This window comes from Zonotrichia albicollis, chromosome 6 (assembly GCF_047830755.1).
Source record: "Zonotrichia albicollis isolate bZonAlb1 chromosome 6, bZonAlb1.hap1, whole genome shotgun sequence".
Taxonomy (NCBI): domain Eukaryota; kingdom Metazoa; phylum Chordata; class Aves; order Passeriformes; family Passerellidae; genus Zonotrichia; species Zonotrichia albicollis.
The window spans coordinates 48,263,731-48,286,855 of record NC_133824.1 but is presented as its reverse complement, the minus strand read 5'-3'; the positions used below and the strand labels follow the sequence as shown (position 1 = coordinate 48,286,855).

The 23,125-nt window shown below is 56.7% G+C and overlaps 4 protein-coding genes across 8 annotated transcripts; 2 read left to right on the top strand and 2 right to left on the bottom strand.

Annotated features, from left to right (window-relative positions):
- Positions 1-1,028: 1,028 nt before the first annotated feature.
- Positions 1,029-13,278, bottom strand: DDB1 (damage specific DNA binding protein 1). Its single transcript, XM_005496787.4, has 27 exons — positions 13,103-13,278; positions 11,853-12,001; positions 11,650-11,766; positions 10,570-10,791; positions 9,236-9,350; positions 9,040-9,137; positions 8,200-8,358; positions 7,786-7,869; positions 7,518-7,634; positions 7,089-7,191; positions 6,927-7,002; positions 6,739-6,847; positions 6,354-6,532; positions 6,110-6,273; positions 5,922-6,029; positions 5,508-5,715; positions 5,317-5,412; positions 5,061-5,172; positions 4,489-4,612; positions 4,084-4,248; positions 3,654-3,748; positions 3,360-3,530; positions 2,775-2,884; positions 2,447-2,616; positions 2,235-2,337; positions 1,889-2,012; positions 1,029-1,608 (listed from the first exon to the last, which is right to left on the bottom strand). The coding sequence occupies exons 1-27, from the start codon at positions 13,161-13,163 to the stop codon at positions 1,525-1,527; spliced, it is 3,423 nt and encodes a 1,140-aa protein (XP_005496844.1). The 5' UTR covers positions 13,164-13,278; the 3' UTR covers positions 1,029-1,524.
- A 12-nt stretch (positions 13,279-13,290) lies between these two features.
- On the top strand, positions 13,291-17,646 carry TKFC (triokinase and FMN cyclase). 2 transcript variants are annotated; one of them, XM_005496786.4, is made up of 18 exons: positions 13,291-13,433; positions 14,066-14,112; positions 14,198-14,387; positions 14,459-14,569; positions 14,653-14,834; positions 14,905-14,983; positions 15,082-15,171; positions 15,284-15,318; positions 15,415-15,499; positions 15,573-15,662; positions 15,746-15,862; positions 16,033-16,152; positions 16,238-16,375; positions 16,624-16,730; positions 16,822-16,925; positions 17,003-17,036; positions 17,143-17,232; positions 17,313-17,646. In XM_005496786.4, exons 2-18 carry the CDS (start codon positions 14,107-14,109, stop codon positions 17,478-17,480), a joined length of 1,746 nt encoding a protein of 581 aa, XP_005496843.1. In that variant the 5' UTR covers positions 13,291-13,433; positions 14,066-14,106; the 3' UTR covers positions 17,481-17,646. The 2 variants fall into 2 exon arrangements, with proteins under 2 accessions (XP_005496843.1, XP_074399724.1); XM_074543623.1 differs by lacking the exon at positions 13,291-13,433 and having other exon boundaries at positions 14,007-14,112.
- Positions 17,647-18,044: 398 nt separating this feature from the next.
- CYB561A3 (cytochrome b561 family member A3) lies at positions 18,045-20,474 on the bottom strand. Of its 3 annotated transcripts, none has more exons than XM_005496783.4 (6): positions 20,336-20,474; positions 19,301-19,506; positions 19,030-19,238; positions 18,802-18,956; positions 18,425-18,581; positions 18,045-18,313 (listed from the first exon to the last, which is right to left on the bottom strand). In XM_005496783.4, the coding sequence occupies exons 1-6, from the start codon at positions 20,374-20,376 to the stop codon at positions 18,290-18,292; spliced, it is 792 nt and encodes a 263-aa protein (XP_005496840.2). In that variant the 5' UTR covers positions 20,377-20,474; the 3' UTR covers positions 18,045-18,289. The 3 variants fall into 3 exon arrangements, with proteins under 3 accessions (XP_005496840.2, XP_005496841.2, XP_005496842.2); XM_005496784.4 differs by lacking the exon at positions 20,336-20,474 and adding an exon at positions 20,129-20,268; XM_005496785.4 differs by lacking the exon at positions 20,336-20,474 and adding an exon at positions 20,142-20,252.
- On the top strand, positions 20,404-23,019 carry TMEM138 (transmembrane protein 138). Of its 2 annotated transcripts, none has more exons than XM_005496781.4 (5): positions 20,404-20,549; positions 21,341-21,562; positions 21,645-21,816; positions 22,547-22,622; positions 22,705-23,019. In XM_005496781.4, the coding sequence occupies exons 2-5, from the start codon at positions 21,435-21,437 to the stop codon at positions 22,815-22,817; spliced, it is 489 nt and encodes a 162-aa protein (XP_005496838.1). In that variant the 5' UTR covers positions 20,404-20,549; positions 21,341-21,434; the 3' UTR covers positions 22,818-23,019. The 2 variants fall into 2 exon arrangements, with proteins under 2 accessions (XP_005496838.1, XP_005496839.1); XM_005496782.4 differs by lacking the exon at positions 20,404-20,549 and adding an exon at positions 21,107-21,236.
- Positions 23,020-23,125: the final 106 nt, after the last annotated feature.

The window sequence follows — 23,125 nt, the reverse complement described above, 5'->3', positions numbered from 1 at the left end:
CCAGATTCCCCCCGGCCCCGTGCCCCCCTCCCAGGGCAGGGAATGAAGCAAAGGTTGGAGGCAGGTAAATGATTGATCCCTTGGAGCAAAAGGCGCTGCTGCCTCCAAAATTCCCAATCCAGCATGGATTTCTCCCCACAAAATCCTGCCCAAGGGTTGGGATCACCCAGGCAAGACACAGCCCCCTTCCGAATAAAAACCATGGTGGGGGGGGGGTCGCACTGTTTTTTTAGGAACCCAGTGCAGTCATGAGAAGCTCCTGTCCTAAGGGAATGTGATCCCAAATCCCTGGGAGGCAGCTCCTGTGGCACTGGATAAACAATGAGCCAGCCCTAGCCAGCTGCGCTTTTATCCCAAAAAAAGCAGGGTGCCAACATTGCACTGGCACCACCACCCCCAGTTTTGGTGGGGAAAAAAGAGCACTGCCAGGACCTGGGCTGTGCTGCTCCCTGGGCCTCCCAAAATTTGGGAATAGGCTGCTCCAGGCAGGTAAACAGAGCCCGAGGCAATAAAAGCAGCAGCACAGAGTCCAAGGTCACTCCCTGCTCCCCCAGCTCTCGGAAGAGATGTCCAAATATAGCCCTGTCCCTGCGGTCTCCTCTGAAAACACGGGATGGAAGCAGAGCCAGAGATGATTCCAGCACAGGCTGTCTCTGGGAGGGAAGGATTTGGGAAAAACCTGCAGGGAATGGGACTTGGGGGGCACTTAACCAGGGGTACAGGGGAGATCCAGGCTGGGGAGAGCATGGTAAGATCCAGGATAACCCCCAAATTCCATGAGAGATGTGAAGGAGGTGGGAGACCACAAGAACTATTAATGACTAGCCAGAGGCTGGAAAATCCAGATTTCAAAAAAAATTCCATTACAATCTGCCTCTCAAGGTACTCACAGTGCCACTGGCAACCAGACAAGGAACTAAAATTTCCTACAAATCCAAGAAAAGCCAGAAAAATGGACCTGGAAAACAGGTGTCCCCAATATCCCAGAGCCGAGGACACAGATATCATCATTCCTTAGGACACAGATCTTTCCTCTTGGACTACTTTATTTGGTAAAACTCCGAAATCAGCAACAGCTTAAACTTCCCAGAACTTCCCTCCCTGAGCAAGGCATGGGTCCCATGGAGAGTTATCCCGCTCGGCTCCAGCCTCGGCTGCTCCTCCAGCTTTGATTCCTCTTCCAAAAAACCACAAGGAATCAAAAAAATCCAGGATCAAAAGCAAAACCAAAAGCCAAAAAAAAGTAATAAAATATCTAAGGACATCAGGGAAAAGGGAATCGAGGTGAGGGCATCAGATCCCAGTGGATCACCCAAGGAAAGGGACAGTTCTGGGTCCAGCCAATTCTGCAGAATCCATAAATCCCAGCAGGAGATGACTGACACCTCCCCAAATTCCTAACAAGCTGCTTCCCCTGCAAGATTCCGTCCCCCTCTGGCCGCTGCTGCCAGTGCTGGGCACAGCTGGGGAAGGATTCCCTTGCTCCATGTGGAGGGCAGGGGCAGGGAACAATCCCGAGTCCTGCTAATGGATCCGGGTCAGCTCCTCCACAATCTTGATCAGGTCATCCACGGTGGCTTCCCTCTTCATCCCGCTTCCATCGTCGATCTGCACAGGGAGGAAAAGGCATTGGAGACGTTGGCAGGTGCCAAAAAACATTCCCAGATCATTCAGGAAGGTGTGGATTTAGCATTTCCCAGAGACACTGTGGCTTCCCCATCTCTAGAAGTGTTCCAGGCCAGGCTGGACAAGACTTGGAGCAACATGGCCTAGTGGGAAGTGTCTTTAAGTCCTTCCAACCCAAACCATTCCATAACTACAATTCCATGATTTACTGAGCCTGGATTCCTGAGCAAGGCCCTTGAAGGATCCACATTCCCAAGCTCACCTGCAGGTTTGCCACCACTTCCTGCATCTTGGGCCTGCTGATGTCCAGGAAACTCTCGATCAAGTCTCCATCGATGAATCCTGTGGCTGGTTCCGTCTTCCGTTCAGTGTGGAACGATCTCCAGGTGCTGCTGTCAAGGAGCCAAATCCACAGGGAATAACACCAGCCCTGGACATGGTTAATGGTGGGATGGCAGTGCTGGGTTAATGGTTGGACTCTGTGGTCTCAGAGAGATTTCCCATTTTTAATTCCATGATTGCTCAGGGCCATGGCAAACCCGCTCCCACCCTCTCCAGCTGGTAAACTCCACCCAGCACAAGCTCCTGGCTGGAATGCTAAAGGATATAAGGAATGCTCAATCTTCCCCACGCTCTTGATGACTTTGTTGAGCCTGTTCTGCATGTCCAGGAGCAGGTTGTACCAGCTTTCCGACAGGGATGTCACCAGGCCTGCATGGGAATAACGGTCATGGGAATGTGGCAGGTGTGGAGCTGGATGAGCTTCCCAACCCAAACCATTCCAGGATTCTGCAGGGAATCCTCAGCCCCTGCTCCTTACCGATCATTCCATTGACAGTGCCAAAGAGCACGGACCCCTGGGTGGGCGTGGAAGTCTCTCCCAAGTTCTGCATGACCAGGGATCCGTGGCAGAAGACATTGACGAACTCTCCCAGGTGGGATAATCCCACTTCCTGCAGGTGCTGCCGCTCCTCGTCCGTCGTGGCCGCGCTGCAATCCCAAACACCGCTCAGTCCCGGGTGGGGGCACTCCAAAACTTTCCCTTGCTCCCAAAAGCTGGGAATGCTCCTCCAGTTTTCTTCAAGATCCCATAATCCATCCTTCCCAGTGTGTGCTGTCACATCCCATCCCCATCCCATCCAGTTTACCTGTCCTTCTGGCACACAAACAGATTGAAAGCGTTCTCCGCTCCCAAGAAATTATCATCATCCAGGATCTCCACGGCACTCATCCAGTTTGGATTGAAATCCCGGGCAATCTGGAAGGGGCCAAGAAGGGACATGCTGTGTCCAGGTGGCCTGGCCTGGGATCCTGCATCCTCATCCTACCCAACACCAATATTCAGGAGCAAGGCAGGATCCAGCATGTCCCTCTCTGCTCCAGGAAGCAGCAGAGCAGGAAAGGCACTCCTGGAGATAGATGGTCCTAGTCCAAGTGGCACTTGGATAACATCCAGGGAAAGCATGGAGCAGCCTGTGCCAAAGCCACTCCAGCAATTTAAACCCCCATTCCAAGTGGACACCAGGCATCCCAGATGGCACCTCCCACCCACCAGGCACCAGCTGCTCTTCCCACAGCCAGTTCCCTGGAAACTGAGGGATCCATCCCTCCAGAAACCACAGGCATCCATGTCAAACCTTATCCAGTCAAGCCAAACTCCTCTTTTTATCCCCTCCAACACCATTCCCTGTGCCCAGATCTGTCAGAATTGATTCCTGGCACCGCTTCCTTACCTCCTCAAAATTCCCTTCCATGGGTTTGTAGGCCAGGAGCAGCACGGAGCGCATGAGGTCTCCCACCAGGATGAAATCCCCCTTGGTTTTCAGGTACAGGGCCATGATGTTGTTGTAGTGGTTGCACTCCGTGCGCAATTCCTTCTCCGCTGTCCACTCGTACAGGCGCACCTGTGGGATGGGACACCGATCAGGATTCTCCATATGGGAGCTGGGATATGTTCCTCAACAGACACCTGGCTGACATCCAGACCCACAAGCATGCTCCCAAAATAATGTCAGGGCCTTGCTTACCGTGCTGTTGATGCTGGCTAACAGCTTCCCATTGAATTCCACCATGGAATACACAGCTCCCTTGACCTCCTTCTCAGCTAGGCTCTGCAGCTTCCCTGGAATAAAGCCAGGCATTACTTGGGATGTTTATCCAAGGAGTGGGAAGTCAAGGGGGTTCAGCCCAGCTGGCCTGAATTTTGTTTCCTAAAAAAAACTGTCTCTGAGGGGGACAAGTGACATGGAAAGCAAATCCCAGAATCCAGGGCTGGTGAGGGATTCTCAGGCATCTCTAGGAGACAGGGAGAAAGGGAACACAGCACCTACAGATCCCAACAACAGATTCCTTGGGAAAAACTGCCTGCTCCTGTGACCTCTGGGGCTTGAGGAGCTCATCCCTGATCTCCCACCAGAAAAAGCTGGATTTTTCCAGGTGAGAACACCTTGTTCTTACCATCGGAGTAGTGGAAGACGACGATCCGGCCCTGCTTGGGCTCCGCTTCCTCGGGATACACCATGGCAGTGCCCACAATGAAGTAGGTGTTGGGATCCTTTCCCAGCTTGCAGGAGACCAGGCTGAGGGCGTACTCATTTTGCAGGAATTGGTGAGCATGGAGCACTGGGGAAAAAAAAAAAAAAAAGCAGGAAATGTAGGAACAACTGGGATCCCAAAGTCCTTAAACTGAAAGCTTAAGACACATCCTGGAGATTCCCTGCCCTATTCCCCACCACCTTGTGCCATCAAAAATTGGTATTCCCTAAACCTTAGGCTGATGTTCCTACAGGAAAATGCTTTGGCTGAAGCTCCCCATGGCTTCTCCAGGATGGGAAAAGCTGGATTTTGGGATGGAACAGGTACCTTCAAAGGTGTGCTGGTCTATGATGAGCAGGTTGTGCACTTCCACCTCCTCTCCGAAGGATGTCTCGTGTGGAGCTGTGCTGCTGGAAAACAGCTTGCTGGTGCTCACACTGCTGGACAAGGCCTGGGAAACAGGAAAATCCGTCACATCCTGGTGCTACTTGGGATATCCACACAGCCTCAGGAAGCCAGTGAGTGGGGAAAGGGATGGGAGAACAGGTGGAGCAAAGAATGAGTAAAGTGACACATTCCCTACTCCTGCAGGGCTGAGTGATGGTGTTAATCTGAGTTTACAAAGAGCTGGTTTCCAGAGCTGGATCCTTGGGAAAAGGAAAACTTTGGAGACCACACAGAAGCCTGTTTGGGATATGGAAGGAGCAGCACCCAAAAATAAAGGGGATCAGGTGGAACAGTGGCTGTGCCAACGCCTCAGAGAGATCCCACCATTCTATTCCTCCCCAGCTGAGGAACAGGAGTGGACTCACAGCTTTGGAAAAGAGGACCACCAAGGAAAACCTGGATCAGGAATTCTGATCCCCACAGCATAGGGATGACCCAGCCTGGGATCTCACCTGGGTGCTGGCACTGGGTCTGAGTGCTGTGGTGCCCCCACTGGCATCCTGCACCTCGATCCGGCTGGAGAGCACCCCGAAGCACTGGGATACCTCCTGGTAGCAGATTTTCCTGTGGGATAAACAGAGCCATGTGGATGGGAGAGCTAGGAAAGGCCATTCCAAGAGCTCTGGAAGCAACAAGAGCTGTCTATTTGCAACATCACCCCAACCCTTGTCCTGTGCAGCAGAGCACCCTGATCCCAGGAATCCTCACCTGGGTGACTCATAGAGAGGAACAGTGCGGATGTGCAGCTTCTGGATCTCATCAATGGTGCCAATGGTCAGGGTGCTGTTGTTGGCCAGGGCCAAACTTGTGGGGAAAAAAATCATGGAAAACTGGGTGAGACAGCAAGAACCTCCCTCTCCCCCATATCCCTTAGGACCAGGGACTCGTGGCGGGCTCACCTGTCAGGATATCCGTCGGAATTGAGGGGGCACATGTAGTTGACCTCCTTGAGGTTGACGTTGGAGAAGACCAGCTTGTGGTTGCTGCTGTAGATGACAGTGGGGCGGTCGGAGCAGGCGAACACGTTGGTGGTGGACAGGGAGCGGAATGTCCTCAGCACCGTGGGCTGCGTGCCCAGGGTCACCTTCTTCCTGTCACTCAGCAAGCCTGGATTCAAAGGGAAAAGGGATTGGGATATGCCACAACACCTCAGGGAAAAAAGGATTGTGGGTAAGCCCAGATTTAAGAATCTATCTCCTTCCTCCAGTGTGCTGGAGAAATCCTCCAGCCCACAGCCAGTCGCACCTGAGCATAAGGCTGAGAAAACAAGGAGGATCTTTCCCAAAAAACTGGAAAGGAAGGGAAAAGGTCACCTGTCTCAAGGCTGAGGCCGAAGTAGAAGAGAGCTCCGTCCCCCAGGGCACACAGGAGGTAGTGGCTGCTCTCGAAGGTCGTCATCAGGATGGAGCGAGGGATAATCTCTGTGGGAAGCAGGCAAAGGGATGGATGAGGTCACTCAGGACATGGACAGTGACCCCTGCGACCCTTGGGAGGCTCCTACCTCCTCCCAGCATCTCCTTGTGCAGCAGCTCGAAGGACGGCAGCTTCAGGATGCGGGCAGAGATGTCGGTCCAGAGCCCGATGGCACAGAGCGGGGACATCCCGTTGGAGTCTCCCAGGGGGGTGATGTCCAGGCAGGCCACCTCGTGCTCCATCTCCGTGCAGCTGGGAGGAAGGAGAGAGGACAGGTGTCTGCCTGGATCCCAAATCCCAGCATCCCAAGGGCCCTGAGGACGTGGGCTCACCTGATCTGCCGGAGCTCCTGGGGCCGGATCTCCAGGTAGTACAAGGCTCTTCCCACGGCCACCACCACCTGGTTGCTGTTGCAGGAAGCGACGCTGATGTTCTTCCCATTGGGCTCTTTCCACTCGCTCACCAGGGATTTGGGCTCCTGGCTGACCAGTCGCACCGAGGCAGACGTGATCTGGAAAGAGAGACAGGAAAACTCATGGAAAACAGTGTTTCCAAGGTGGGTGGCACAGCAAGAACCTCCCTCTTTCCATATCCCTTAGAAACATGAGCCCAGGATCCTGTTTGCTGATCCCATCAGCTCAGGGAAGCACTCCAACCTCTGCCCTGCATATGTCCACCAGGAGAGCCATATTCATGTTTTCCTCATGCTGGATTTACCTGGATCAGCTGCTGATGCGCCACGTTGCCACAGAAGAAGGTCTGCTGGTCATCCACAAATCCTGTGAGCTCTGTCTCTTCCACCTCCTCTCCGTTCAACATCAGAACCCTGAGCAGGGAGGGGAATTCCCATTAATTCCTGCTCCAACATGGGACTGAGAGCCTGGATCAGCTCATCCCACCTTTACCTGGTCTGGCCAACAAATGACAGCACCAAGGTGTTGTCCGTCTCCCGGTGTGGATCCGACCTCAGTGGCCACAATCCTGCAACAAGGAGGCCGCAGTTGCTCACAATTCCACATCTCAACCTCATCTGTGCCCCCCCTGAGGCTGTGGAACACCTCCCACACCTTTAATTCCCGGCAGGTCGATGCTGGCGTGCTCATGGATCCCGATGCCGTTCCGGATGATCCGCAGCGATCCCTCTTTGAAGGCCCCGGAGCAGGTGACCAGCTGGAGGAAAAGCAGATGGACTTTACCAGCTGTGGCTGGGAAGCTCTCCCACTCTTTTCTGGGAGGTCCCATTTCTCATGGAAATGGGGAAGCCATTCTCAAATCATGGAATCCTGGCATGGTTTGGGTTGGAAGGGACCTCAAATATTCACCAAGGCCAGGCTGGACAGGGCTTAGAGCAACCTGGGCAAGTGGAAGGTGTCCCTGCCCATGGAATGAGATGATCCTTAAGGTCCCCTCCAACCCAAATTCTGGGATCCTATGATTTTATGGATACACTCAGCCAAAAATTCCCAGCAGTGAGGAAGGAAAAGCAGGAATGTTACCTGGCCTTGGCCTTGCCTCTCCAGGTCCACCACGCACATGTCCACGATGGGCCCGAGGTTGGTGAAGGTCTCCATGGCCACCACGTAGGATCCCTGCTCGTTGCTGTCCACGTTGAGCTGGGAATAAATACTGGAATCAATTTCCGTCTTTCAAGAAGCAGGACAGGGAAAGGGTGGGCAAGGAGAAGAGAGGAAAATGTATCCAGATCTCCAGGTTGGGATGGAAATCGAGTTCTGTGGGAACCCACAGCCAGGAGCTGCCACATACCTTCACAAGCTGGGAATCTCCAAGCCTGGAGCCAACAAACACCACTCCATTATCCAGGTAGGTCAGGCACTCTGCAATGGATGTCTGGGAAATGGGAAGAGGCAGGTGACCCACCAATGACATGGAAAAGTCCTGGCACACACACTAAGCTGTTATCCAACAGAAAATCCCTCGGCAAGGTAAGGGGACTTAATCCCTTCATAAATCCCACAGAGTGCAAGCTCCTCCCAGTAAAAGTACCAGGAAAAAAAATGGGAAGAATATAAGTTTAAGTGCCCACAGGGAATCTTCCCAACAGTTCAGGGCTGTGACAAATGTGAGGCATCCAAAATTCCCACTCATTCCTGAAAGGAGCCTTTCCAGACTTGGGAGAACCCCAGGCAAGTGCCAGGGGATGGCCCAGGTGATTCCTACCTCTCCCAGCAGCTCCACACGCAGATCCTTCAAGGTGACAGTGCCATCCATCTGCTCCTCCTTCTCCAGGAGCAGCATGAAGAGCCTGCCTTCCATGTCTCCCAGCAAATACCGCGATCCGTTGGGATCCACACGGTTGTGGCACACGATGGTGCTTTGCTACAGGGAAAGCAGGGAAATCTAGGATTCCTCTGGAACAGCCCCAAACCAGTCCCCAAAAGTTCTGTGCAGGTGATGTGCTCCCAGCTCCAGTATCCCACCCATTCCAGAGCTCCAGGAGCAGACTGAGACCTTCAGGCACCAATATTCCTGTTTCTTCCCCCAAGATATTTAGCTTGTGCTTATTTCCATCTTAAAAGGACTTTCAGCCTTCTTTCAGCTTGGAACAGCACCTCGGCCTTGCCATTGGTGCTTCCTCCTCCTATTAAATGTGGGAAGTGGCCTGTTATTCCCACAAAACCCACAAGTCCAATTGCTGTCCCAAAATGTTTAAGCCTTTTCTCCTCTGAACAAGTCTCCAGGGGGCTCATCCATGTTTTCCACTGCCTGAAATGAAACCAGGCTCTGCCCTGGAACTGTGCCCAGACCATGCACTAATTCCTAATTAATCCCAGTCCCTGGGGCCCAAACAAAATTCCAAGAGCTCTACAGAAAGAGGAGGCACACAGGGATCATGGATGTCCCTCAGCCCCCAAAAACAGTGACCAGGAAGCCAAACCTCTGCGAGTCCCAAGTAAAGGGCAGTGTTAGACCACACCTGGGACAAGAGGGATTTGAATTCCTGTCTGGAAGGCCTGGGAAAGGAGGGATTTTTTGGGGTGCAGTCCTGGATCCCCTCACCTTGATGATGGGAGGAGCAATAGCCAGATATTTATCCCCATTGTGGTAGGTGATGGATTCCTGCCCGATGATAATGGCGCCTCCGAAGGGCTCTGGCACTGCGGGACACACAACAAGCATGAGACAGCCTGCCTGGAAAAAAGGAGCCATCCAGCCTGGAACAACATGGGAAGATCTTTCACAAATAAGGCCCAACCTGCAATGACCATGGAGGCTTCGGCCTCCACGTTTTCCTGCTTCCAAGGGCCTTTGTTGAATTCCTTCTCCCGCAGGGACACCTCGTATGTCTTCACGTGGCGGCCCTGGGGGTCCTGGGAGAGAAGCAAAAGTGGGTGAGATTCCAGAAGTGAGGAGATTCCACCTCAGCTCCTGCAAAAACACCCATTCCAGGAAGCTTCTGAGGTTTCTCACCTCCTCATCCTCCCCCATATCCACATGCCACCATTCTCCCAAATTTTTCCATACATAATTACACCCTGAGGAAATCCCTGAGCTGGAAAAGCTCAGGGATTTTTCCATTGTTTTACAATGATATGGGAACTGATATTCTGGAATTTGTGTTCCTCTGACAACCTGGGAACAAGTGGCATAATGGAGTATCACCCCCTCCTCCAGCTCTTGCAAACGTTCAGGAATTCAGGAGTTTTTATCTTTTTTCCTTGTAGTTCAGGACTTCCCAAAAATCATCCCAGCTGCTGCTATCCTATTCAGACCAAGTCCTGGGATAATGGGTAATAAATGGAGAAGGAATTATGGAAACAACTTGGAAACTTTCTCCTCTCCATAGGCAAGGATTGAAACAATCCAGAGGTTTATGAGTCAGAACTGACATCCTGCTCCTGCTCCAAGGGTTCAAGTTGTTTTGACATGGATTGTGGAATCCTTGAAACTGGAAAAGCACTTTTCCAACTGTTCCCCCAAACTCCAAGTATGTGGTGACAAAGTGGCTTCTTCCCTTCAGGAAGTTTTGGGGGGATCCAGCAGTGCCCAAACAAGGAATAATGGAGACACTGCTGGCATAGGATTTCAGCTAAGCTTGGGATAGCCTGGAATTTAACAAAGGAAAGCTAATCCCTTGCTCAGTCAGAACAGCAAAGGCTCTTGGGATCAAAAAGGCATCCAGAGAACACTGGGAATGCTCCTTCCATAAAGAACCAGGTGATGGGAGAGGTTATGAATCCTCTTTACACACCTGGAATCACCTCCCAGGAATAGTAAGCAAGCCACTGCCTTGTTTTTTAAGGAAAGGCTCAAGTCTCACTCTGGGAAACAACTGGTTGTGGATCTTGCTGGAAAGATCCCTAAACTCCTCCTGGGGGGAATAACAAGGAAAATTCCCACCCAAGGCAGAGCTGCCCTGGAATCCTGTGGGAAAGCTCTGCTTCCTCCCTCCCAGAGCTGGAAAAAGGCAGTATGGAGGAACATGGACCTGGAGGAGCTGGAATCACCCCTCATTCTGCCCTCCAAAAATCCTTTGGAAAACCTTGGGAGCCCTGGCTCCGCCTGGGCTATCCATGGATAAGCAGGCACCTGGTAGACGAAGCAGATGGTGGGAGCCTGGCAGCCATAGAGGAATTTCACATCGATGACCTGGAGCTCCTCCAGGCGGATGTTGAAGGCCTTCAGCTCCTTGTTGTCCCGGTCCAGGGGGATGACCTTGAAGAGGCCGTCGTAGAGGCGCAGCCCGATCATCCGGCACTCGGGATCGATGATCCCGATGATCCCGGTCTCCGAGGGCCGCCCGATGCGATCCTGAGGGAGAATTCCAGAGACAGGGGAAAGGGAAAGGGGATTAATGCCAGGATAATATCCCTGAAAATATGGACAGGACTTAGCTGCCAGCCCTCAGGTGAGGAATGGCTCCTTGCACATTTCCCAACAGGCTTGAGAATTCCAGTTGGAAGCCACCAAGCCTAAGGAGGAGATGCCTTTCCAACTGCGCCACCTGGCAGAGCTCCCACACCACACAGCTTCACCACAAATTCCCACAGGACTCATTTCCCAGGGAAAATTCAGCCTCACAAGGAGTTTAGGCTTTTATTTTCCTTAAATTCAATTTGTTATTCCACAAGGTCTCCCAAAAATATCGTTGAATCCATAGGGAAATTATTTGGAGCATCCCGGTCTAGTGGAAGGTATCCATGGAAAGGGGTGGAATAAGATGAGCTCTAAGTCCTGTCCATCCCACACCATTCCAGGATTCCACGTGCTGGTTTAGATGAGATACTGGGAAGAAATCCTACTCTGTGAGAGTAATGAGACCCTGGAATGCATTTCCCAGAGAAATTGTGGCTGCCCCATCCCTGGAAGTGTTCCAGGCCAGGCTGGATGGGGCTTGGAGCAACCAGGGATAGCACAAGGTCTCCTTGCCCACAGAAGAGAATTGGATGAGCTTTAAAGTCTCTTTTCCAACCCAAACCAGCCCAGAATTCCACTAATCCTTCCAGAGGCCAAGACTAACTCTGCAAACATCCTGTGACCCATCCCAGATCCAGCCGCCAGCAAGGACCCACCAAGAGAGCAGCAGAAATCCAACACCCTGCTGCACCAGGGAGGCAAAACCACCCCTAGGGAAGGGCATTCCCATGCCAGGTGCTGCATCCCCCTCACCTGCACGTTCCCATGGGCACGGGTGATGATGTCGATGCTATCCCCGTTCTGCTTGTACTCCAGGATGCAGGCGTTGTACTTGGCCGTCAGGATGAACAGCAAATCCTTGCTCTCGCCCTGCCCGGAAAAAACCCACAGTCAGTGCAAATTCCAGGGGTGGAATTCCCAAATTCCCAGCTCCCTCCCTGCCCTGCCACAGCCACCTTGGGGCGGAAGAGCTCCATGACGGCCGTTTTCCCGTACATCCCCACTTCCTTGACGGGCCGCAGCCCCTCGGCCGTCACCACGTAAATCTCCAGCCGGGTGTTTTTGGCAATCAGCAGGTTCAGGTCCTCCGCAGAGGTGAAGTGTCCTGGGAAAACAAGGGAGGAATCCCAGAGGAGGGATCAGCTCAGGGAGCCAGGCTGCACTTCCACACAGCCTCCCTGGAGCATCCCAAAATCCCAGCAGCTTCTGTTTTGCGGAGAAAAGAAGAAACCTCACAACTTTATAAAAGTTGTAAAGCTCGGAGTGTTTATTATGGCACCGGACACATGCGGAGATTGCTCTCCTCAAAAAAAGGCATGCGTACCTCTGAGGATTTCAGGTCTGTTTTTATCCCCCTCTCAAACACATATACATACAGTTTCACAATAGGTTCATACATATTCATTTTTATGGGTTTTGTGTGACTTTTACCACTAGTTCCTTTTCATCAGAAAGAATTCCGAGGTCAGGCTGACTGGCTCTCACCCACATCAGTCCCTGTCTCTCTCTATCATCTTCTGTCTCCTCCCCTTTATCCCTGTCCTTCGCTGAAGTAACTTCACTGAGCTTAGGCCTTGCAGTCTGGCTGAATAACTACAATTTCTAACCACAGACTCAACTCAAAAATGTACATTTCACCTAAATTAAAATGGATTTCTATCCTGGAAAATTTTCACTTTGCTTCACTTCCTTCCACAGAGCTAAACACTCTCAGTATCTGCTTTCCCTCAGCCTGCACTCCTTGTTTTTCGGCAGAAATGTTCTTCCCACTGGCTTTCCTCAGGAATCCTCATTCCTGGGGTCTCTTCCCACCACGCCCAGCACTGCCACGGCTCTTGGGGCTCCCGTAGCTTCCCCAAATCCCACTCTCTCTCACTCCTATTATGGATTTCAGGAGCATTTTGATCCTTTCTCTACCCCAAAATCCCTCAGTATCCCAAAACCCTCCGATACCCCAAAACCCTCCGGTAAACAAAATCCCCGGTACTCCCAACCCCCCCGTACTCCAAAACACACCCGTGAACCCCAAAATCCTCCCCGTACTCCCAATCCCTTCCCAGTACCCCAAAACCGCCTCGGGACCCCCAGTGCCCCCCGGCACCTCCATCCCCCCGTGTCCCCCGTACCCCCAGTCCCCGGTACCCCATAACCGCCCTCCCACGCCGCCCCAAACAGGGCGCTCCCGTCACCCCTCGCCCCGCCGTACCGGTGACGCAGCCATTGACGGCCGTCGGCTTCTGCGCCGTCACCACGTAGTTGTAGGACATGTTGGGGGAACCGGGAGGTCCCGGCGGGGCGCGGGGAAAACCGGGGGAACGGAGAGCGCGGCCTCTCCGCCGCCGTCGCAGCCACTTCCGGGAAGTGGGCGCACTGGGCCGCTCTAGCCCGTTGGGAGGACTTGGGAGGAGCAGACGAGAGGAGCCGCTCTAGCCCGCTGGGAGGACCGCGAGGAGCAGCCGAGAGGAGCCGCTCTAGCCCGCTGGGAGGACCGCGAGGAGAAGCCGATAAGGGCGGTTGAAGGGCCCCGCCGATCGCAGGTGTGGAGGGGGATGCGCGGGGGGTCTCCCCCTAAACCCGCTGGACCCGCGCAGATCCTACCCTGGTCCCACGCCGTATCCCGAAGGGAGGGCCCCATGTGGGAGGGTGCAGCCCCCTCCCTGCAGCTCTGTGCCCCCCGAAACCTGGAGTAGGGGTCCCCGCTGCGAGGGGGGAGCGTGGATCCGTTAAGGACCTGCACTGAGGGGAAATCCCTGAAGGTGGGAGTCCCTCATCACAAAAAAAAGGGGTCCCTGTTTGGGGGGCCGGGGGTCCCATCCTGATTGCCCGCCTCGAAAGGGGGTCCCTCTTTGAGGGGGGAGCCGTCACTGTCCTCTCTCGCCCCAAAAAGGCGCCTGTTTAGGGGTTGTTCCATGCTGGCGCCTTATTCCAAAAGGGCGGCTTGGCTGGGTGCCGAGGGAGTGGCTCCATTCTGGCGCCTCATTCCAAAACGAACTCCCTGCCTGGGCAGGTGTCCCTGTGTGGGGACGACTCCAACGCCAGCCCCATTCCCACCAGACAGACACTCCCCATAGCATCACCATCACCCCAGACACCATCCCATCCCGCCCCTTTCCCAGCCCCCCTCTCCGGACCGCTGTCCACTTCAGGCTGGACCTTGCCCTCTTTGCAGACAGATTCCATCTTCGGCTCTGAGTGCTGCGCTCCGCTCCCATGGAGGTGAGCCCGGAGCTGGGGGGTTGGCATTCCTATGGGGCTGGCATTCCTCCTTTTGCCGTCCCACCGCTCCCCACTTTCCCCACAGATCCCCAAAAAACTGGTGACAACGGTGTCCGGCTGTGCCGATGACTCACTGGCCGGAGTGGTGGCCTGCAATCCCGGGCTCCGACTGCTGCAGGGACACCGGGTGGTCCTTCGGGATGACCTGCAGGCCATCCGCGGCCGTGTGGCCCTGCTGTCCGGGGGGGGCTCCGGCCACGAGCCCGCCCACGCAGGTGAGACCCCCCTGTCCCACCTGTACCCCCCACCCACAGACACGGCGCCGAGCCCTCTTCCCTCTGCACAGGCTACGTGGGGAAGGGAATGCTGACCGGAGTGGTGGCCGGAACCATGTTTGCATCCCCATCCGTGGGCAGCGTCCTGGCGGCCATCCGGGCTGTGGCACAGGCTGGAGCAGGTTGGGAACACACCAGGGTGGAATTGTGGGGTTCCTCCCTCCAGTGCTGCATCATTCCCATTGTCTCCACATCTATCCTGCAGCCGGGATCCTCCTGATTGTGAAGAACTACACCGGGGACCGGCTGAATTTCGGGATGGCCCTGGAGCAGGCGCGGGCCGAGGGCACCGACGTGCGGATGGTGGTGGTGGGCGACGACTGCGCCTTCACCAAGCCGGGGAAAGCTGGGCGCCGTGGTATCTGTGGCACCATCCTCATCCACAAGGTTCTGCTGGGACCCTTTGTGGGGATTTGGGGAATTCTGGGGGGTCACTCACCCGCTCTGCCCGGGACAGGTGGCGGGAGCTCTGGCCGAGGAGGGCGCAAGCTTGGATGAGGTTGAGAAGAAGGCGATGGCGGCTGCCAAAGTCATGGGTGCGTTGTGTTATCCCATGGGAATGCTGTCCTGTGTCACCCAGCCCCTGAACCCCAAAAATCCCCCCAGTTTTAACAGAACATTCCCACCTGCACAGGTACCCTGGGTCTCAGCCTGTCTCCCTGCAGCATCCCAGGATCCAAGCCCTCCTTCCAGCTGGCTGAGGACGAGATGGAGCTGGGGCTGGGTGAGGAGCAGCCCCTTGGTGTCCCTCTTGTGTCCCTGGAGGGTCCCAGTGTCCCTGCCCCCCCGGGGAGGCATCACCAGGGCTGGGATGTGACACGGCCCCATCTCCATAGGGATCCACGGCGAGGCTGGAGTGCGCAGGATGAAGGTGAGGAGGAAATCCTGCTGCTTCCTCCCCATTCCCAAATACTCTGATTCCCAGACCTCCCCACTCTGCTCCTCCCCTCCTTCGTGTCCCCTCCAGATGCTGCCGGCAGATAAGGCTGTGGAGACGATGCTGACGCACATGACGGATCCATCCAGTGCTTCCCACCTGTCCCTGAAGCCTGGTGAGCTCCCCAGGACCCTCTGTGCTCCTCCAAACCCCTGGATCCCAGTCTCACCCTGCCCCCCACCCTGCAGGATCCTCTGTGGTGCTCATTGTGAACAACCTGGGTGGATTGTCTTGCCTGGAGCTGGGAATTGTGGCCGGAGCTGCTGTGCGCTACCTGGGTGAGCGCAGAGGGGAGCTTGGGATCCCATTCCCTGGCTCTGGCTGCTCTGGAATGACCCTGTCTGGATCCTGGATCCTGCAGAGAACCAAGGGATCCGCATCGTCCGGGCCATGGTGGGATCCTTCATGACAGCAATGGAAATGGCCGGAGTCTCCCTCACCCTCATGCTGGTGGATGAGGAGCTGCTCAGGCTGATCGGTGAGTTCCTGGTGGGAATGTGGCCTGGGATTGGGGCACAGGGGTTTCTACATGCTGGGTGATGGGACACAAGGTCGGTGGGATGTCTGGGGGTGGAATTTCTGGCTGCTGGGTGTGCCAGTGAGGATCCAATGGGATCCTGAGCCACCACATGCCTCTGGCTTTTCCAGATGCCAAGACCACGGCCATGGCGTGGCCCAACATTCTCGTGGGACCGGCGACCACCCGGAAGGAGGAGGTGCCAGCACCGATAGAGCCACCCAGGAAGGCAGAGGATGAGACTGGAACTGGTACAGGGCTCCCATCCCTTGTCACACCCCCGCTCTGTGCCTCAGTTTCCCTCGGGAGCGTGCAGGCTGCATCTCCTCTCCGCAGGGCTCACCACGGCACGGGTGGAGCGGGTCCTGCAGCGGGTGTGCAGCACCTTGCTGGATATGAAGGAGAAGCTCAACGAGCTGGATCGGGGGGCAGGTGATGGGGACTGCGGCCACACCCACGCCCAGGCAGCCCAAGGTGGGTGTGGGGGCCATTATCCAGGGAATTGTGGGGAATGCTGCCCCAATGGCACCTCCCAGGAGTGGGGAATTCCCCAGGACATCCCTTCCTGGGACCAAGGAAACCTGGGGGGTCCCTTCCTGTAATTGTATCCTGCATCCAGTGGCAGCTTCCCTATGGAATTGAGGGCTGTCCCTGCTTGTCCCCACGAAGGACAGGGGACTGCAGGGCCACCCCCCATCCCGTTATCCCTTCTATTCCCACAGCCATCCAGGAATGGATGCGCTCCCGGCCACCTCCGGCTGCCCCAGGTCTGCTGCTCTCCTCCCTGGCTGATGTGGTGCTGGCGCAGATGGGAGGCTCCTCCGGAGTGGTGAGTGGGAATGGGAATGGAGATGGGAATGGGGGAACACACCTGGGAATGGGGCCGTGGTTCCAGGCTGAGATTGATGGTATTCCCAAAGCTCTACGGGCTGTTCCTGACGGCGGCTAGCCAGAGGCTGCGTGGCCGCAGCGATTCCGGGGCGTGGGCTGATGCCATGGACGCCGGGATTGAGGCCATGCAGAGGTCAGTGCCGTGGCTGTGGAACCCCAGAGCCCCCTGGGAATCCCAATCCCCCCTGAATTTCCCTGTATCCCACACAGGTACGGAGGAGCCGCCCCAGGAGACCGGACAATGGTGAGTGCTGGGAGAGCCCAGGAGCTGGGAAAGCTTCCAGGAGGATGCCAGGGAGTTCCCACCTGGCCTCAGCCCAGGCTCCCAGACTAATTCCCACCCTTTGCAGCTGGATTCGCTGTTTGCAGCCGGACAGGCTCTGCATTCCCTGCGCAATCCAGGTGCTGACCCACTCCAAGTGCTGGCGGCAGCTGTCCAGGTATGGAGAGCTGGGACAGCGGGACAATTGGATGGGAGTCCCTGCCATTGTCCTGGAGAACACCCTGCTTTCCCCGGCAGGGCGCGGAGGCGGCGGCGGAGGCCACCAGGCACATGGAGGCTGGGGCGGGCAGAGCCAGCTACGTGCACTCATCCCGGCTGGACCAGCCCGATGCCGGGGCTGTGGCAGTGGCAGCAGTGCTGGGGGCGGTGCTGCAGGGGATGCGGGACCCCCTGGGCACCCAGTAATTACAGGGATGTGTATCCCTAAAAACCTGTGTCCCCTTGTAGTCATCAAAACGGTTATCACAATAAACACTTGTGCCACCCACGTGACAGGGAGGTGTATCCCAACAACCCCCTGTGCTCCTTCAAGGATGTTTCTCAATAAACCTTAGGACGTGGCCCCCAGTAATCCTCCGTGTGCCCCATGCTAGCCTGGAGGGGTGGGTGGTGGAATCTGGGGGTGTGGGGGTGCCCCCCGTTGCTCCAGGCTGGGAAGGGAGATGGGAACAGGGATCCTGTGACTGGGGGAGGAAGGAAACCCAGGGTGTGGAGGGGAAGCCACAGAGCTCACATGGCTCTGGGCACGGGGTCTGGGGGCGAGTCTGAGAAAGGGGCAAAGGAGAAGCAGGGACAGGGCAGAGCATGATCCTGAATCCCGTGGGGTGACCACGGGGAGCTGTCTCATGTCTCCAGGCAACCAGCAAGGACAAGCCCTTGGAAGGGACAGCTTGGCTTGGCCAAGACCTACTCCCAAGCTCCCAGCTCCCAGGCCCTCCCTTGTCCCCAGTGATTTGAGTGCCAGAGCCCTGCAGAAGCCAGTATTTTATTCCATGTCCATGAGGCCCCTGAGTGGCTCCACCCTGAGCCGGATCCTCTGGAGTGGCAGTGACAAGGATGCTCCTGGTTGTCCCAGCGAGGCTCCGGCAGCTCCAGCTGCGGCGTTGAGGGATGGCACCGGCAAGCGCTGGGGTTGGGCATGGCCCGGGATCCAGGCAGGAGCTGGCACGTGGAGGCACAAGGATGCAGCTTGGCAGTGCTGGAGATCCCTGGGATCAGCGCTCGGCAGAGAGCAGGGGCTGTGGGAGACAGGGATGAACCGGGGTCCCTCAATCCTTCCCCACCCTCAGGACTGTGCTGGGGGGCAGCTCCCAGTTCAGCTTCCCAAATCCTCCCAGCACCTCCTGTACCTGGCGGGAGTCCGGGGAGTCGGAATCCGGGCGCTTCCAGCTGGGCCTGGCCAGGGCAGCCACCACCAGCACTCCAAAAATGAGGATGAGGAGCCCCAGGGTGTTGGCAAACACGGCCTCGGCCGGCAGGAGCTTGTATGCCATGGTCCCATTCTTCCTGGAGCAGGGAAGAAAGGCTGGGAATGTTCTGGATATTCCCAAACTCCCCCCCCAAACTTTGCAGGGAAGTGTGCAGGGAGCCACACACCTGAGGAAGTGCTCAGTTCCCTTTGCTCTGCGCTGGTCCCTCCCAGATCCAGCCCAAATCCACATCCTGAGTGCCCCCCTATCCCTGTGAGGGATCTTCCCAAGCCCACCCCCCTGCCCCTGACACTCACAGGCTGAAGAAAAGCTTCTCGTTGATTCCTGACATGCAGGAAGCCACGGACAGCATGAGGATGGTGGAGCCAAAGAAAACATGGATGGGCTTGTAGAGTGCCCGGAGCCAGGTGGGAGCCCAGGGCAGCAGGAACGCTCCAAAACCCGCCGCCCACTGTGGGAAGAGAACGTGAGGGTGGAAAACTCGGGATGCCGGAGGGATGGGGGGATGCAGGAGGGATTCCCACCTGGCAGGAGAAGAGCAGGACAGTTGCCAGCCCCATCCAGCTGTGCAGCGAGTACATGTTGGGCGTCCCTTGGGAGTTATGGAAGCAGAACACGGCTGCCAGCCCCAGCACGGTCAGGATGAACGCTCCCAAAGCCAAGGTGCCGTGCAGCAACTTCCAGGGAAGCTTGGGGCCGCTCCACGTGTGGGGAATGCGGTAAACCAGGGCAGCTGTGAGGGGAAAAAACATCAGGAAGGAGGCATGGCGGGATCCCCGCGCTCCCTCTGCTCACCTGCGCCGTAGAGCACCACCAAGCCCGTCACCATCAGCACTGGGTGCCAGTTGAATGTGCGGGAGCTGCCGTCCAGGGAGAAGCCCCCGCGCCAGTGCTGGCACCAGGTGCCCACCATGGCCACGCAGAGCAGTCCCAGCGCTCCCAGGAAGGCGCTGAAGGGCAGGAAGGGCACGTCCAGCATGGCTGGGGAGCAGTGGTGGCACCTGTGGGTGAGCGAGGAGCCGGCTCAGGCTCCGGATGCGGTCCCAGGGAGGAGCCACGGAAAGAGGAACTGGGAGCCCCAAAAGGGTGTGGGGGGGCAGCTGTTTCCCAGCCTGGGGAAGGTGACAGGGATGGAGCTGCTTCCCAGCCACAGATGGCCCAGCTCCTTTCCAGTCTGGGAATGGTGGCAGGGATGGATCCAGGATGGTGGCACCTGGGGGTGATCGAGGGGCCTTTTGGGGCTCTCTGACATTGCCAGGAGGAACCACGGAAAGGGGAACTGGGAACGCTGAGGGGGTGACCAGAGTCCAGCTGTGCTCTGGACTGGGACGGACGCCAGCGATGGAACAGGACATGCAGAGCAGAATTCCTGGGCACGGCAGCCCAGGGAATGGCAGCAAGGGGCTCTCAGTGTCAGCTGTCATGGTCCCCCTGGCAGGAGCCTGACAGCTCTCATTTGCATGTGATTTGCATGTGCCCCCAGAAATGGGTATTTCTGTCCCCTCCGGGGACGGGGGATGTCCCGACACCCTCAAATCAGCTGCCTCACGGGACATAGTGACAGGAAACGGGTGGAGACACGCGGCCCCATGGTTCCCCAAAATGTGGGATACAGAGACTCACGGATCTCCCAAACCTGGGGCACTCAGTGCCATGACTCCCCGAAATCTGGGAACACGTGTCTTCACAGCCCCCCCCCAAACCTCAGACTCCCCTGGACCTGGAACAAAACACCCGGCCCTGACTCCACCCAAAACCCAGACCACGGGGTCCCTCGGCCCCTCCCAACCCCGGAGCCGCCCACCGGTCCTTCCAACCCCGGGGCTGTACCTGGGTCCCACCGCCCCCTCCTCGTCACTGGGAGCCGCCATCTTGGCGAGCGCCGCTCTGCCGGCTCATCTCTATGGTTTTCCCGCGCACCCCAATGCGCTGCCACAGAGGGGAGCGGCGGCCAGAGCGGCCCCGCGGGTCCTCCAGCCTCCACTTCCGCCTTCACTTCCGGCTCTGGCGGCCGTTTCCATGGGGACCAAGATGGCGGCGGCGGGTGAGCGCCTGGGGCGGGGGCACGGCGGGGACCCAGCGGGACCGCCGGGACCGGGACCTCCGGCACCCAGCGGGGTTTGGGCGTATCGCGGGGGCGGCCCCGGGAGCGGGGAGGGGGCAGGGACAGGGGGAGAGAGCGGCGAGAGGGGGCCCGGGGTCTCCGCAGTGGTGGCTGTGAGAAGGGGCGGAGTGACGCGGGATCTGGAGGGGCAGAGAGTGTTCTCTTCATCCCCATATCCAGCTCCTTCCCCCCTCCCGTCTGTCAGTTTCTCGCTCCCATGTCCAGCGTTTCTTCCTCCGCGTTTCCAGCTACTTCCCGTCCTTTCCCAGCCCCTTTACTCCCGTCTGTCACCATGTCACCCCCTCAGGGAATTCAGCCCCCAGCACAGCCCTTTCCTGCCGGGACACGGGAAATCCCTGTCCCCTCCGTCCCTCTCCAGCCAGGATGATCCCTGAGGGGCCTGTTCCCGTGGGATATGTGTCCCACGAGGGCTGTACCTGCTCCGGTGTCCAAAAATTCCCGTCTGTCTCTCCTCACTCCTCTCTCCCTGTGCCCAGAATGGGACATGCCCAAGCCTGCTCTGAACTGGCCACGGAGCTGGGAACAGCCAGGAATAACCTGCTTGGACACTGCTTCCTCGGACGGCACGTCTCACTCGTCCCTGGATTGCCTCACATCAGGATTGGGGTGCATTTCAGGGGCAAGGAAGACACTGGACGAGAGGGAGGATGCAGCTCATTGGGTTTTCCTGGTTTCTGGGATCCATCCCAATCCCCGTGTTCCCCCTCCAGGTTTGGGAAGTCGGGAGAGGCCCTGCTGATCCCCCTCAGCGCCATGATCCATTGGGAATGCTGGGGCTGAGGGCTGCAAGCCCCAGGAAGGAGGATGCTCCAGCCCAGCAACTACAGCCTGGTGCTGTTCCTGCAGTTCCTGCTGCTTTCCTACGACCTCTTTGTGAATTCCTTCTCGGAGCTGCTGCGCACGGCTCCGGCCGTGCAGCTCGTCCTCTTCATGTGAGTACAGGGAAGGTGGGGAAAGCCCTGGAAGCAGATCCAGGAGATCCAGGACCCCACAATCCCTCTGTTCTCCCGGCAGCATCCAGGACATCGCCATCGTCTTCAACGTCATCATCGTCTTCCTCATGTTCTTCAACACCTACGTGTTCCAGGCGGGGTTGGTCAACCTCCTGTTCCATAAATTCAAGGGAACCATCCTGCTCTCTGCAGCCTACCTGGCACTCAGCATCTCCTTCCACGTCTGGATTATGGTAGGATGGCGTGGGCACAGCTGCTGGATTCTCCCAAGGGCTTTTTCCATGACCCCCAGCTTCCCACAGTCCTTTCTCATGGTTTCTCTCTGGAAGGTGTCCCATGGAAGATGTCCCATTCCATCACCCTGTGGTTGGCATCAGCCTGGAAGTGTCCTGCCCAATGCCAGCCCCATCCCAGCTCATTATTTCCCCAGGAAAAGCCTGTGCTAGCAGCTCCTGCTTTTTCTGGGATTAATCCCTATACCTGGGGGCAGCCCTTTCCCTTCCCACAGCTCTGATGGCTGTGCAGGCTCCTGGATCTGTCCTGGCAGCACCTTCCCCTTTTCTTTCCTGGATAAACTCCTTCCTAGCTCCTTCCCAATGGAGCAGTTCCCATCCCCTGGACACCTCCTGGAGTTCCCTCCCTCCTGCTGCCCTGGAGCACAGGGAATGTTTGGGGGGTCAGGAGCCACAGCAGCTGCTCTGGTGCTGCCCACGCTGTCCAGGAAGGGGATTTGCAGGGATTTGCAGGGATCTGCAGTCTGAAGCCGGAATAGGTCCGGGCTCAATGCCTAAATCCCCTGAGCTGCTTAACCTTTGGGGTGGGGAGCTTCCCAAACTTCTCCAGGTGTAATTCCTGCCTTGATGTCCCTCCATCCCGCTCAGAACCTTTGGAATGGGGTGAGGGGTCTGGGAGGGCTCAACAAAACTGCTCCAGGGGTTACTCCCAGTTTTCCAACCCCCTCAGAACCTGCGCTGGCGTGACTCCAGCCGCTTCATCTGGACTGAAGGCCTTCAGACCCTGTTCGTTTTCCAGAGGCTGGGTAAGGACTCCAAGGATCAGGGTGGGATCCCACATCCTTTGGGGGTGCTGGGGGCCCTCTCTCATCCCAAAATTCCCTGCAGCGGCCGTGCTTTACTGCTACTTCTACAAGAGGACAGCTGTGCACTTGGGAGACCCCCTGTTCTACCAGGATTCGCTCTGGCTCCGCAAGGAATTTGCCCACTTCCGTGGCTGATGGATCCCCTGGAGTCTCCTTGCACTCCACCGGCTCTGTCGGCGTCGGTTCCGGCTCATCCTTTCTCTGGGGTCCGGCCCTTGGGATTTTGGGAGTCAGCAGGAGGCTTGGGGGGCATCCCTGTGTTTCACTGCTACAGCCACGGTTGGGACTGGAATATTTTTGGAAACACTAAAGGAATAAATCGGATGTGCTTTCCAGAGGCTGCCGGGTGTTTGTGCCCACCCGGTGTGAGGGCTGCACTCCTTACATTGTAACCCAGCTCGGCGCTGCATATGCAGCCGCCATTCCTGTGCTCCGGTGTGGAA

Coding starts and splice junctions, on each gene's coding strand:
- DDB1 (XM_005496787.4), bottom strand. CDS start 13,163: ATGTCCTACAACTACGTGGTGACGGCGCAGAAGCCGACGGCCGTCAAT. Junction 3,749..4,083: donor CGTCTTCCACTACTCCGATG/GTAAGAACAAGG, acceptor GCTTTATTCCAG/GGAAGCTGCAGAGCCTAGCT. Junction 3,531..3,653: donor TAGCCAGCATCAACAGCACG/GTAAGCAAGGCC, acceptor CCCATCCCACAG/GTGCGCCTGTACGAGTGGAC.
- TKFC (XM_005496786.4), top strand. Junction 14,984..15,081: donor GGCGGCTGCCAAAGTCATGG/GTGCGTTGTGTT, acceptor CCACCTGCACAG/GTACCCTGGGTCTCAGCCTG. Junction 15,500..15,572: donor CCACCTGTCCCTGAAGCCTG/GTGAGCTCCCCA, acceptor CCCACCCTGCAG/GATCCTCTGTGGTGCTCATT.
- CYB561A3 (XM_005496783.4), bottom strand. CDS start 20,376: ATGGCGGCTCCCAGTGACGAGGAGGGGGCGGTGGGACCCAG. Junction 19,507..20,335: donor GAGGGGGCGGTGGGACCCAG/GTACAGCCCCGG, acceptor GCTCACCCACAG/GTGCCACCACTGCTCCCCAG. Junction 18,314..18,424: donor ACTCCCCGGACTCCCGCCAG/GTACAGGAGGTG, acceptor TGTCTCCCACAG/CCCCTGCTCTCTGCCGAGCG.
- TMEM138 (XM_005496781.4), top strand. CDS start 21,435: ATGCTCCAGCCCAGCAACTACAGCCTGGTGCTGTTCCTGCAGTTCCTG. Junction 21,563..21,644: donor GTGCAGCTCGTCCTCTTCAT/GTGAGTACAGGG, acceptor TTCTCCCGGCAG/CATCCAGGACATCGCCATCG. Junction 22,623..22,704: donor GTTCGTTTTCCAGAGGCTGG/GTAAGGACTCCA, acceptor AATTCCCTGCAG/CGGCCGTGCTTTACTGCTAC.